The sequence below is a fragment of the Phyllostomus discolor genome, chromosome 5 (assembly GCF_004126475.2).
Source record: "Phyllostomus discolor isolate MPI-MPIP mPhyDis1 chromosome 5, mPhyDis1.pri.v3, whole genome shotgun sequence".
In the NCBI taxonomy this organism is placed as follows: domain Eukaryota; kingdom Metazoa; phylum Chordata; class Mammalia; order Chiroptera; family Phyllostomidae; genus Phyllostomus; species Phyllostomus discolor.
In genome coordinates, this window is record NC_040907.2 from 88,966,631 (window position 1) to 88,981,899 (window position 15,269).

Consider the following 15,269-nt stretch of genomic DNA (forward strand, 5'->3'; position numbering starts at 1 on the left):
TTAAGGTGGAAATTAGAAAGGTTAGGTCTCAAAAGACCAGTCCTCTCCTTTCATATGGGGTTTAATTCCAAAGGATTTCAAATTAGTGTCCCTTTAAATCTGGTTACCAGTAGGCAGAGCCTACCTGCCTAGAAAGAAAAAGGATGTCCTGCAGTGGGGAAAAGATGGTTGAAATGAGATACATGACTATTTTTATGTGTCGTTAAAGACCTGATAATATGAGAATGATATTCTGTGAAAATGAAAATGGACATTGGGAAAATGTCCAAAATAAGCTATTGTATTCATCTAGTTTTATTAAAGTAGAATATGTTTGTCTACAGGACGAATTTAGAAAGTAATCACATTTTTTGGAATGTAGAATTTCACCATTTATGCAATTTTAATGTATCATTTGTACAAGTTGATCTGGGTACTAAGTGACTCTGCTCCTGGAGTGGTTGACAAAAATGATTAATGTTTAATCTTCAGTCCTGTTTAATCTAAATCATTTTACTTCCTTCCAAAATATCTGGCATCTATAAATAAAAGGAAAAAAGTTAAGTTTTAAGGAAAGACAGGCATTCAGTGACAGAATAGCTGATTGTTGATTACACAGGGAAAAGTGATACAAAGAAAACCTATAGATAAATGAAGGTAATAAATAATACCAATACTAGATTTTAATCATTATTTTTGTTTGTTTCAGCTTTTTCCCATTAAAGAACATAATAAGGAACAAGGCTGGTTGTGTTTCATTTTACTTGGCTTGGCTGCCAGCTGGCAGAATGATGAAAAAGGAATAGAAGCAAGCATCTTACAGTCCACAAAGTGACTCACCAGCACAGTTATATACTGTTCTTAGTATAACTAAGAATTGGTAGTATTAAGATGTCCTCATAACTCAACTATTCCAACAGCTGGGTCTCAATGGGGCATACAGAGTAAAGACCTTTGATTGTACTCCTCCACAGAGCTGTTTCACAAGTAGGCCATGATATTTATGAATACATATCCATGGCCTGGGGCCAGACAGAGGCAGCGGCAGCAGCAGCTGTATCTTCTATTAGAAATTACACTAGCAAGTATAACTTTGGTCCTGGGTCCCAAGTCAGTCTGACATTCACTCCTGTTTAGCACTTATTATGGAATAGGTGTTTGGGGATACCAAGATAAATGTGAGACAATTCCTGCACTAAAAGAGTACTAGTCAAGAGACAGGTAAGCAGAGAATTGTAATGAAATATTAGGGGTGTTTTTGCATCAGAGGTTACAGTGTAGAAACATGGGAGGAAGCAAGTCAGTTCCATCTGGTAGACGGGACAGGAAAGGCTTCATAGGGGAGATGGAGCTTAAGCAGCAAGTAATTGTGAGGTGGGAACTGAAGCAGGAGGAAGAGCATTCTAGGTAGGGGAAGCTGAACGGGCAATAACCAGAAGGCATAAAAATAATGGTATGTTTAGAAAGTTTCAAGTGGTTAGACATGGTTGGTGTGTATAGTGAATGACAAGGAGGAAGCAGTGAATGAGAAGACTGGATAGGAAGAAAAAAGCTAGACCATAGAGGACCTTATGTGCTAGGTTAAGAAGACTGGATTTGATCCTGAATGCAACTGAGAATCACTGAAGGGTTTATGTAGAGGAAGGGTATAATCATATTTTGCCTCTGAAATAGCACTTTCTCTACTCTGTGGAAGACAGAAGGCAGGGAGCAAAACTGGAGGCAGAAACTCCAGTTAAAAGATGACTGTGGTGGGCCAAAAGAAAAATGATGAGGGCTTCATGTGAAGCAGTAGCTGTGGGGAATGGAGTTAAGGAAAGGTCGAGAGGGAGGGGCTTCCAATCACAGGATGAACTATGATCAGAGGTCAAAGGGGCCCTCATTTGAGGATAGAGGGGAAAAGCTAAGCTGAACACTACTGAAATGTAACTTCAGGAACTAATATCTACTCTTGTGTTATTGTCAAAATACATGGCAATATAACATTCCATGTTATTATATAATGTGATGATATAATCATTATATAATATGATATAATGATCATCATTATAATGGTCATCATTATGACCTACCATGGTCATGAATTTTGGATGATTTTCTAATCTTCTTGGTCTGTAGGAAATAGAAGAGGAAAATATATATAAAAGAGGTGGTGATGGTGTGGACAGCTAAAATATATAGTGAACCAAGTATGCTGTTATTTAATATATTCTTTCCCTCACTCAAGGAGGAATTGACATTTGGTGTAGAACTATAAGACCCTAAAAGATTAAGATAAAGCTTTTCAGTATGTATGAATCATTTTCACTGTAATTAAGTAAATATACTGAGTCACAATCTCATTATGTTTTAACATTCTTATAGATTTACTTAGGATAAAATTATGGCTATGACTTGAGGACCTAACACATTTCCTTGAAAGTGATTATAAGAACTAGAAGCAAAAATAAGACATCTAAGGCTATTAAAGTGCCCACTTTTCTCTCCCTATATCCCACTTTTTCCTCTACTGAAGATTATTGGCAAAAGCAGTATCATAATTTTGAGATGATGCAGAGGTAATGTTCCCATGCTGAATTCAGTGTGGTCAGTCAGCCAATGAAAGGCTTCGTAAACAGTGGTGGCTGAAGGCTGATGTAAGTCTTAAGTTTTCTAAGAGTCTTAATTACTCTTGTGCTCTACCTCACCCCCTTGCTTCAAAGCCAAGCTTAATCTATACAAATGGGCCTCAAATTTGTTGTGAAAATAGGTGTGTTATTTATACAGTAAACAAATATCTGAACCAGGGAAAAATGTGTACATTTATATGTAAATTTTCATATTTTAAGATAATTCTAGAAAAAAGTATTTCACAGATTCTCTCAGCAAGTCAGAATATTCACATTCAGTTTAAATTAGCAATTACTGAGCATCTGTGATATACCAAGCATCAGCTCATACTCTTTCATATTAAGAAAAAAATTATAGTTAATCTATCACTTTGCAAATACTAGTATAAATCTGCTAAAGGGTTTGATTTTTAAAACATAGGTGTATTTGCAAGTGGTATGCTAAATAAACATGACCCATGATATAATAAAAATGCAAATTTAGTGTCTGCCTCCTCCTTCTACTTCAGACTTTTGTCTCTCGGGTGGGGAAGCTTTTCCTTTGCCATTGGCTGACTGCACAATGATTTTTTTTTTTTTTACTCACTCTAAGGTAACAGTTAGTCCTCACCATGAGGCATAAACACAATCTCAATTCAGTAAGCAGAATGTTCAGTCTTAAATATTAACCCTTTAATCTTCATTCAAAAGTAGAACTTCTCCTCCTCCTTTCTCAGCCAAGCGTTTATATTAGTGTAACATTACAGCTAACATTAGTATAAGAAAAATCTTGGCAGAGAGTGGGGAAGAGGAGAGAAGAGAGTTCTTTGACTCTGTCAGGTTGTGAGCTCCCATTACCCCTAAGTAATTCTACCTCTTTTACCTAACTGCTTGTGAGGGGTTTCCAGGAGATCACCTAAAGAGCTTTGAAATTCTTTTCCTAAAAGTTGTGAAACAGGATGTGATGCACTCATGCCTGAGACAGTGAAATAAAGCAAGATGTGGCAGCACAAGGATAGAGGGGCTGCGTTGGGGCGGCCTAGTCTCTTTGAGGTTGCAATCAACACAAAAGGTGTATGTCATAGTTTCTTAAGAACCATGCAGGTGAGAGCTGAGTTATCTGGGCTCTGCCCAAGGCTGCCTGGAAGGGACCAGAAGCAAGAAGCTAGCTGAAAGGGAACACCTAATTCTTTAGGGCTGATGAAGAAATATCAAGTAACCACTGGAGGACAGATGCATCACCCTGAGTCAAGGGAATTGTAGGACAGAGGTCCTTAGAAAAGGCAAGCTCCAAACACAGAGAATCAGCTTTAGCCATTTGCCAAGCCCAGAGATTCTGCAGCCACCCAGCCACATAAGGATGTCTACAGCCTTACTTTACCTCTCTCTTGCTGTAAATGGAGGAGGTTGTGAGCAAAGAGAGCAAAAACTGACTTCCAAGGGCAGGTGGTGTCCACCAACTAAAGCTAGTGGACATTAAATTTGCATTTTGATTATATCATGGGTCATGTTGGTTTAGCATACCATTTGCAAATGCAACTATGTTTTATATATATATTGGATCTGGCCAAGGGATATGAATCATGAAACAAGTCCTTCAAACCTCTGCACAGGGGAAAAACTCACTCTCATTATGGGAATTAGTAAATGTTAGCACCTCAGGAATTAGGCCAGGAACAGTCTGATTTTAAAATCCTACAATAGTCTTAACCCCATTAGCTTGGCAAATATATCTTGTAGCATCAAATACTGACAAGAGTTAACATTAGTGTAAGAAAATATTGTCTGCTATATATTTATAACACAGTAAGCTGTTTTATTGCAGACAAAATCTTAATTCATAATTTTTATAGTGTCTTCCTTAGAAGTGATCAGAAGTTCCATGAAAGGCAGGGAATCTGGCTTTCCAATTCAGATCATACAAAAAAAATTTATCAAGAAACTATTTTGTGCTAGGCAAACAAACAAATAAAAAACAAGCACATTCATATAATAGCTTATTTACCTTAAATTGAGGTAAGAAGAAAAGCCTTTAAAAATGTATGACTTAGGCCCCAGCTCAGTAGCTCAGTTGGTTAGAGTATTGTCTCTATACACCAAGGTTGTAGGTTCAATTCCCAGGTCAGGGCACAGACCAGAGTCAACCAGTGAATGCACAGATAAGTGTAACAACAAGTCCATGTTCCTCCCTCCCTCTCTCTTTCTGCCCCTCTCCCATACTCTCTCTAAAATCAATAAATAAAAATTTTTAAAAGTTTAATGTATTACTAATTATTATACATATATTCTAAAGTTAAAGACATTATTTATAAAAAGAACAAAAAAACTTACCTTGCTTTTCTGACTCTATCTCTGGGCCTCTTAATTAAATCTTCCAAATGTTTATTTCTCTCTTCTAAACTGAGAGAAGAAACAATTCAAATTTATGACTAAAAGTGACTTCCGTAAACCAGTATTTTATAGATTCATTGGAGGATTTGAATAGATAAATTCAAATGTGATCTAGCTTTCTCCACATCATACATCTGTAATTGAGCACAGGTCCAGCTTCTGCTGCTACAAAAGCCAATATTTGAGAGGCAGGTGCTGGTATAAAGGAAAGTGGTTAATTCAGACGCTGGCCATCTAGAAGATGGGGGACTCATGTCTCAAAACATCTCCACATCTCAGTGGAGGCAGAGGTTTTTATTAGGAGGGAAAGGGGAACAGAACAAAGAGATCAAGGGAGGGGTTTGAAAAGTTATCTATGTGCTGACAAGCACAGTCCATTCTTTTAAGACAAGAGACAGTCCAGTATGCATCATCCAGGTTTAGTCCTTCTGGATTCACATCATCCTGGCTTCATGTCATCCTGGCTCCACAGATGAAGGTCAGTAAATCTCCTGGAACTGGGATGCCTGAGGGTCCAAGTCTGTATCTTTTGAAATTAGTTCCTAGTATTCTTATACAAACATGCTGTCTATCCTCAAGCTACATATTAGTCAGAGTCAGCACTTACAGAAATGATGGCAAAAGAATGATGGAATGGGTTACAAATTCTCACTGTTACACATCCATCTCACTGTAAGTATTTGGGATTCTTTCCTAGCAACTCAGATTATTTAATCAGCTTTTCCCATTGTAAGTTCCAGTGGTGATGAAGCAAAGTAGATAGTAATAAACCTATAAAGTGATATTTAGGTGTTTTATTCATTTACATGATGGGTAGAGAATTGATCACTCTTTATGAGTAAACCCAACATGATCCTGGGGGTAACCTGTTAAAAATAATACCCCTGAGCTATGAACTGCTTTAACATAGGAAAATGTGCAACAGTATTACAGGAAGGATCATAGCATTCAAGTGGCCTGCTAGAAATTTACTGTGTTTTGTTTATATGGCTTTTAGCAAAAGAAATACTAGTGGGTTTCCTTGCCTACTGTAGGAGGGTAAATTCAATGAAGATAGTCTCCTCCCAAACTCACATTCCCATCCATGGAGGGTGCATTAATTCTCTGTGACTGCTGTAACAAATTACCACAAATTTGGTGGCTTCAAACAACACAAATTTATTCTCCCATTGTTCTGGAAGTCAGAAATCTGAAATCAGTTCTGCTGGGCTGATATGAAGGTGAATTGCAAGGAAATGCTCTCTCCAGAGGCTCTAGAGGTGAGTCCCTTGCCTTGTTTTTACCATCTTCTGGAAGCTGTCCTCCTTCCCTGGCTCATGGCCCTTCTCATCACACTGGCTTTTCTCCACCTGTTTCTATGGCCACATTGCCTTTTCATGTCATCAAATTTCCTTCTTCTTCCCTCTTGTAAGAACAATTGTAATTGCATTTAGGGCCTGGTTGCAAAATCCAGGATAATCTCTCCAGATCAAGATCCTCAATTTAATCACATTTGAAAAATCTCTTTTATCATGTAAAGAAATATTTACAGAGTCCAGATATCAGGATTTGGATATTTTCAGGGGCCATTACTCAGCCTGCTATAGAGGGTAAACAGATCCTTAAGGCAAAGGCAATTCTGTTGTAGGGGTTATAACCTCAAATTCAATGAGAGTGTCAGGCAAGAATGTGACATGATAGAAGCCCAGTAAATGTGCATTTGGACAAACCAGAGATCACATACCCCATTCCCTGCCCAAAGGAAGAAGTTGCTGTTCAGATCTTGCCAAATGTCGCCATGTGAGAATGTTGCAGCAATGATGTCAGGTCTGTTTTTAAAGAGAGGGAAATCTAACTTTTTATAGGGAATTGTCCTCTTAAAATTTTGGCAATAATTCAAAAATATTTTAAATGTTGTATGGACCAAACAAAACACATCTATCTGCCTCAGGCTATAATTTGTAGGGTGTCATTTTGAAACCTCTGCCTTATTGTCCAGAGCTATCATGCTTTTGTTTTCAAAGGGTTAAAAATGAGAAGTTGTCCAACCCAAGAAATCATGACAATATTTATTAAATAGGTCGGCCCTCTGTATACCAAGCCTTAGTCTATCATATTTTATTATCAGAGAAATGGCACGGACTAAATCTTTTGTATTTCTAGGATTGGAAAAAAAAAAGACCCAACTCGTGGGGGAAAAGGATACCCAAAGACAGAAAGAGTTTTTCCAGGTATGAACAAAGCACCAGTGAAATATATTCATACACAGTGTTTCTGTCTACAGAGCTGAGGGCAAAAAGCTCCAACCTGAGCCTAAGTATATGGAGATCCTTGGTTTACTGTGTAGGAACCGATGTCTTATCTTGAAGGGCACCAACAGCCCATGCAGAGAGCCAGGCAAACAAAGCAACAGCATACAGTGGAATGATGGTGCTGACTATACCATGCAATCAGGTGGCATGATCTCCCACTTGGAAGTGGAGACATCTCCTCACTTGGCAGTAGAAATCAGACTTACCCTCCATAGAGTTTGCACATATTTAAAATGTACTATTTGATATTTTAACATATATGAGTTCTGTCCAGAAGGTAATATGAAAAATAGATACACTTACTGAAGATGATACAAGATACAAGATATAAGAAACATTGTACATAGGACAATGACACCTCAGTCCCTTTCAGAGTAGGTACCTTGGAACCTCACACAGTTCTCCCAATTGCTATCAGCTGCCCACCATATTTTCCTGAATCTCACTGATGGTCTGAAGTCTCTTCCATTTCAAAGGGGATTTTAGTTTTGGGAAAAGGCAGAAGTCGCAGGACACCAAATCTGGGCCCTAGGGGGGCCCAGAATGTTTCACCAGAAAACTACAAGATGTGTGTAATGCATGAGCAGGAATGTTGTGTGATGAAGCTGCCAATCACCAGTTGCCTATAGCTGTGGACTTCTGACTTATCCGAATGGTTTCCATGGAAGAATGCTCAAACTTAATGCAAAATTTGTCGCAAATTCATTGCTCTACGTGTTCAGTCATTTTGAATGCTATGGCCACACAGTACACATGCTCGCTCAATGCATCTACTGCCCCCCTACTGACTAGTACACTGAAGTCATTATTCATACATGCATTCCAGTCCACTCTCCATGGCTGCCAGGTTACATCAATGTCACACAAACCATTCTCATTGTATTAACAATGGCTGGACTTTTTCTGGGACAGAAGTCATCATAGATACAACTGGGAAACAATTGTCACAATCAACATATACATTGCCATTGAAATTTTTCTTATATACCTTTGTTTCTCCTCCCTCCCATCCCTTTTGCCCCCACATCACCAGAAAACTACCGATCAGTTTTCACTATAGACTAGTTTGCATTACCTAGAATTTTATATAATAGAATCTTACACTCAACCTAATTATTTTGAGATTCATCCATGTTGTTGCATGCAATTTCACTTATTGTTTTATTGCTGAGTAGTATTCCACTGTGTAGCTATATCATAATTTGTTCATTGTCTCACCATTTGACGAATATTTGGGTTGTTTACAGTCTAGAGATATCACAAATAAAGCTGTTACGAAAGTTCATCTTTGTGTAAATACATGTTTTTATATTTTTGAATCAACACACTGGAGTGGGTGGCTGACTCATAGGGTGGTGTATATTAAATCTTTTAAGTAGCTGCCAAACTGTTTTTCAAAGTGATTGTGCCATACTGCATTCCCACCAGGAGGCTATGAGTGCTTCAGTCTCGACATCCTCGCCAACTTGGTATGGTCAGTCTTTTAGACATTCTAATAGGTGTGCAGTTGTATTCATTACAATTTTAATTTGCCTCTTAATCATGTTGAATTGAATATCATTTCACATGCTGACTTGTCATCCATATGTCTTCCTGGTGAAGTGTCTGTTCAAATCTTTGCCCATTTTTATTGGTTGTTTTCTTATTATTGAGTTTTGAGAATTTGTTATATATTCTGGATATATGTTCTTTCAGATGGAGGCTAATCTTTTCGTTTTCTTAAGAGTAGTCTTTAAAAGAAGTTTTTAATTTTGATGAAGGCCAATTATCAAAATTTTATTTTATGGATCATACTTTTAGTGTCTTATCTAAATTAGTGCCTAACCCAAATTTTTCCTATTTTCTTTTAGAAGTTTTATACTTCAGCTCTTATGTTTAGGTATAGTATCCGTTTTGAGTTATATTTGTATGTGATAGAAGGTATAAATCAAAGGGTATTTGATTTTTGTTTTTCAAATGGATATCCAATTATTTCAGCACTGCTTATTGAAAAAACTATCCTCTCTCCACTTTACTGCCTTTGCACACTTGTCAAAAATCAGTCACCTGATAAGTGTGAATTTATATCTGAACTCTCTATTCTGTTTCTTTGATCTTCTGTTTTTATACCAATGCCACAATGTTTTGATTATTATAGCTTTATGAAAAGTCTTAAAATCATGTTTGACCTCCAATTTTGTCCTTCTTTATCAGAATAGTTTTGGCTATTCTATGTCCTTTGATTTTCCATGTGAATTTTGGAATCAGCTTGTCAATTTTTGTTTTAAAAGCCTGCTGGGATTTTAGCCCTGGCTGGCGTAGCTCAGTGGATTGAGCGCGGGCTGGGAACCAAAGTGTCCCGGGTTCGATTCCCAGCCAAGGTACATTCCTGGGTTGCAGGCCATAACCCCCAGCAACCGCACATTGATGTCTCTCTCTCTCTCTCTCTCTCTCTCCCACTCCCTTCCCTCTCTAAAAATAAATAAATAAAAATCTTAAAAAAAAAAAAGCCTGCTGGGATTTTGATTGGGATTGCATTTAATTTATCAATCAGCTTGGGAAATGAAATCTGAACAACACTAAGTCTTAAGATCCATGAAAAAGGTATACTTCTCTGTATATTTCAGTCATCTTTTTCTCTCTCAGCGATGTTTAATACTTTCCAGTGTATAGGTCTTTTACATCTCTTGTCAAATCTCTCCCTATGTGGTTCATATTTTTAGTGCTATTGGAAATGTTTTTATTTTTTAAGTTTAAATTTCTCATTATCTATCATTAGTATATAGAAATATAATAGATTTTTGCACATTAATCTTGCATCCTAAACTTTGCTTAATCTCACTTAATAGTCCTAGTATTTTTTTGTAGATTTCATCAGATTTTTCTATATAGATCATCATGTCATCTAGAAAGTAAATTTATTTTTGCTTCTTTATGTCCGACCTAGATGCCTTTTATTTCGTTTTTATTTTACTGGTCAGGACTTCAGTACAATGTGAATAGAAGAATACTTTCTGATCTTGAGAAAGTATTCAGTCTTTCACCATTAAGTATGATTTTAGTAGTACTTTTTATAGATGCTCTTTACCATATTAAGTTCCCATCTTCCCTAGTTTGTTTAGAATTTTTTAAAATCAAGAATGGATGTTGGATTTTTATGTGACTATTGAAAATAATTATATGCTTCTCACTTTTTAATATTTAAAAATATGTTGAGTTACATTAATAGAATTATTATTTTGAGATAAAACTTATACATTTTTGCCATGTAAGGTAGCACTCACAGGTTTCAAGGGTGAGAAGGGGCCATTTTTCAGTCTGCCAGAATTATTGTTCTGCCATTGACTTTTGCCTCTCCTTTTCTTGTGCCCACCCTTTTTCATTAAAACAAAAGAAAAAGAAGTCAAAGAAATACCATTTACTTTTAGATTTTTATTTTACATTACTGTTTTACATTTGTTTTTATATTACTTTTACTTTTTGCTTTTACCTCTCCTTTTCTCATTAAAAAAGAAAAAAGTAAAAAAAAAGAACAATAGAATTGTGACTATAAATTAGGAAAGTATTAATATTATTTTAATTTGCTGTATATTTAAATGTGGTTATTTGTTGGGTATATAAGTTTCAGAGGTAAACACAAGTTCACCTTATTCTCTGTGATCAAGGAATATAAACACATGGGTTTTTAATAGGATGTTTAAGCCAAGCAAATATTGCTGATCACTCTGTACTCAGACTACAACAGAACTTAGGAAGAAAGGTTGTAAATTTGTATTCTGAAATTTTCTGTAATTTCTGATTTGGCTTTGCATGGAAAAATATTTACAGGAACTTCATGTGGGTAGAAACCACAGTTGCTGTAAAAGGGCAGTGAGTTGTTTTCTCTGAATTCAGCTTTGTCTGTAGGAGACATGGCATTGGAGGTACTTTTCTAGGACTCAGTTGATACTGGGCCCTAGAAAGTGATAAATAGGAAATACATTGCTGTTGACAACTTTGATGAGTACCCTCAAAATGTGTAGACTATAACAATGAATCACAGAATGGCAAACAATGGCATTGGCATAAAAAGATACACATAGATCAGTGGAATAGAACATAGAGCCCAGAAGTAAACCCACACTTACTGGTCAATAAATTTACTACAAAGGAGCCAAGAATATATGGTAGGGGAAAGGACGGTCTCTTTAATACATGGTGTTGGGAAAACTAGACAGTCACAAGGTAAAAAGTGAAACTGGACCACTATCGTTCTTATTTATACCTATCACAAAAGTCAACTCAAAATAGATTAAAGTCTTAAACATAATACCTGAAACCATAAAACTCCTAGAAGAAAACATAGGTGGTAAGTTCTTTGACATAGATATTTTTTTTTAAGATTATTTATTTATTTATTTTTAGAGAGGGAAGGGAGGGAGGGAGGGAGATAGATAGATAGATGGAGAAACATCAATGTGCGGTTGTTGGGGGTCATGGCCTGCAACCCAGGCATGTACCCTGACTGGGAATCGAACCTGCAACACTTTGGTTCGCAGCCCGTGCTCAATCCACTGAGCTACGCCAGCCCGGGACATAGATCTTCATGGTGATTTTTTAAAATCTGACACCAAAAGTAAAAGCAACAAAAGCAAAAATAAACAAGTGGGACTACACCAAACAAAAAAGCTCCTGCACAGCAGAGGAAATCATCAACAAAATGAGAAGACTAACAGGGTAGCATGCTGGATAAGATGGGATGCCAGGACAGGATTTCAACTGGGAAATTTTTGGAAAAGGATACACCTCTCACTAAGATGATGTCATACTTGTGCTGGGAAGTGGAGTAAGAAAAACAACTCTGAAATTTTGGAGGGAGATGTATTCCAGAATCAGGAATATATGGGGCAGGTACTCCCACACCTGAAACTGAACTGGCCACAGGTGCTAGAGAAAGTGGTGTTTGAGAGACAGAAAGATTTAATCACATGAATCTCTGTAGCAGTGTGGGAAAGCTTTCTCAGACTGGGAAGACAGTGAATGTCCCTCAAAGGAAAGGGCAGAGATTTGAAGAATAGTAGGACATAACTGGGGTGAGAGTAGCTTGAGCACTCCAGGTGGAACAACATATGCTAAAGCCCTGAAGCAAAAGAAAATGTACATTTGAGGATTTATAAATATCTTCAGTGTAGCTGAAAGCAAGGCAGGGATTGATGAGGTGAGACTGGAAAGACAGGTGGGAGATATACCAGAAACTTGTAGGCCTTGCTAAGGATTTTTGCTGTAACCAAAGGTGATGGAAAATCACTAAAGTGTTTTAAAGGGAATGATTAGATTTATATTTCAAAAAGATCATTTTAGCTGCATATACAAAGTGGGCTTCAACAAGTACCTTTGTTTAGTCTTTTAGAAAAATTGAATATCATTAATGACTTTTATAAGTAAACAGCGGATTTTAAATCTCAAGGCATGTGGAATGCAGGTCAAGATGGCAGCGCAAACATGGTACTTAGAACCTCCCACAACCACATCAAAATTATGATTAAACTACAGAACAGCCATCATTCAGAACCTCCTGAAATCTAGCTGAACGTAAGTCCTATAACTAAAGACATAAAGAAGAAGACACATCAAGACTGGTAGAAGGGGTGGAGATTTGAAATGATTTGGTCCCACACTCACATGTGGCTGATAAAAATTGAGAGGGCTATCATGGTAGCAGAGGTTCCTCATGAGAAGCCAGGGATCCCAACCCCACATCAAGATTCCCAGCCCAGGGTTCCAGTCCAGGAAGAGAAGTCCCCATAAGTTCTGTCTGTTGAGCAAAAAGGAAAAAGGACTCATGGACATGGGCAATAGTGTAGTGATTGCAAGCATGAGGCAGGTATAAGGGGACTAAATGGTAACGGAAAAAAATACAAAAAAATTATTAAATTAAAAAAAATAAGATGTGTCTCTTGTAAGTAGTAGGTAGTTTTTCCGAATTCAATCTGACAAGCTTAGTTTTTAAGTAAAAGTATTTAGTTGAAGTCTATTAATCTAAAGTAGTTTCTGATGTTTGAGTTCAAATCTACATTTCTGTAAAGATGCACCCCTGCCCTGGCTGGTGTAGCTCAGTGGATTGAGTGTGGGCCGAGAACCATACATCGCAGGTTTCATTCCCAGTCAGGGCACATGCCTGGGTTGTGGGCCAAGGCCCCCTAGCAACTGCACATTGATGTATTGATGTTTCTCTCTCTCTCTCTCCCCCCCCTTCCCTCTCTAAAAATAAGTAAATAAAATCTTTACAAAAAAAGCTGCACCCCTATTTTCACTGTAGCATTATTCACTGTGGCCAACACATGGAGACAACCAGAGTGTTTTCAACAGAGGATTGGATAAAAGATGTGGTACATGTATATACTGTGGAATACTACTCAGCCATAAGAAAAGATGAAATACTGCCATTTGTGACAACATGAATGGACCTTGAGAGTATTGTGTTAAGAAAAATAAGCCAGAAAAAGCTAAGAACATATAATTTCACTGATATGTGGAATATAACACTGAAACTCATAGACACAGACAAGTGTCGTGGTTACCATAGGGAAGAGGCTGGAGGGTGGAATAAAGGGTAAAGTTGGCCAAATATATGGGGATCGAAGATGATTTGACTTTTATAGTGGTGAGCACATAAGGCAATACACAAATCATGTATCACAGAAATATATACTAGTAAAAAGAATAATTATAAAAACAAATCTACCAAAAAAATGCCAAAGGTTAAAGACAAACAGAATCTTAAAAGCAGCAAGAGAAAAACAGTTAGTTACCTACAAAGGGGCTCCATATGATTTCCAATTGATTTCTCAAAAGAAAAATTGCAGGCCAGAAGGGACTGGCAAGAAATAGTCAAAGTGATGAAAAGCAAGGACCTATAATAAAGGTTACTCTACCAGCGAGGATATCATTTAGAATCAAAGGATAGATAAATAGCTTCCCAGACAGGAAAAAATCTGAAGGAGTTCATCACCCAAACCAGTCTTATAAACAATGTTAAAGAATCTTCTTTAAGAAGAACAAAAAGATTTAAAATATGAATAATAAAATGGTAACAAATACATATCAACAATTATTTTAAATGCTGATGGATTAAATGCTTTAATCAAAAAACAATCAGTGGCTAAATGGACAACAAAACAAGACTCTTACATGTTCTATCTACAAGATATTCACTTCAGATCCAAAGACACACATAGACTTAATGTATAGGAATAGAAAAAGATATATCATGAAAATGAAAATAAAAAATTTAAAAGTTGGGGTAGCAATATTTATACCAGACAAAGGCTATAACAAGAAACAAAGAAGGACCCAGCAATTCCACTTCTGGGTATCTATCCAACAAAATCAAAACACTAAATTCAAAAGACATATACTTCCATATGTTCATTGCAGCATTATTTACAATAGCTATGACATGGAAGCAGCCTAAGTGACCAGTAATAGATAAATGGACAAATAAGAAGTGGTGCATATATACAATGAAATAATACTCAGCCACAAAATCTTCAGTGTGCAACAACATGGATGGGCCTAGGTGGTATTTTGCCTGAGTGAAATAAATCAGACAAAGACAAATGCCAGATAATTTCACTTATATGTGGAATCTGAAAATCAAAATAAACAAACAAGCAGGACAGAAACAGATCCATAGACACAGGGAACAGATTTGACAGTTGCTGGGGGGGAAGGGTGTTGGGGGACTGGGTGAAAAAGGTGAAGGGATTGAGAACTACAAATTGGTAGTTACAGAATAGTCATGGGGGTGTAAAGCATGGGATAGGGAATATAGTCAATTGTATAATAATAACTACGTATGGTGTCAGATGGGGTACTAGATTTATTGGGATAATTCATAAGTTATATAAATGTCTAATCACTGGGTTATATACCTGAAACTAACATAGTATTATACATCAACTGTCACTGAAAAATTAAAAATTAAAGAAACCCAAGGTATGTGAATTGAAAACTTATAGTATAGCCTTTGAATGTATTTGAAGATATTTCAAATACTGCT

At 36.8% G+C, this 15,269-nt stretch overlaps 1 protein-coding gene across 7 annotated transcripts in view; it reads right to left on the reverse strand.

Annotated features, from left to right (window-relative positions):
- Positions 1–278: 278 nt before the first annotated feature.
- The window catches only part of CAGE1 (cancer antigen 1), a 50,891-nt gene continuing 35,900 nt past the window's right edge, over positions 279–15,269 (reverse strand). For 4 of the 7 annotated variants that reach the window (XM_036026533.1, XM_036026535.1, XM_028513325.2 and 1 more), the window contains 3 exons: positions 4,899–4,967; positions 2,052–2,091; positions 279–518 (listed from right to left, as the gene is read on the reverse strand). In XM_036026533.1, coding sequence (XP_035882426.1) covers positions 483–518; positions 2,052–2,091; positions 4,899–4,967 — 145 coding nt within the window. In that variant the 3' untranslated portion in view covers positions 279–482. Of the gene's footprint in view, positions 519–2,051; positions 2,092–4,898; positions 4,968–15,269 lie in introns of those variants that run through there. The other 3 variants (XM_036026528.1, XM_028513326.2, XM_036026532.1) reach the window with 2 other exon arrangements.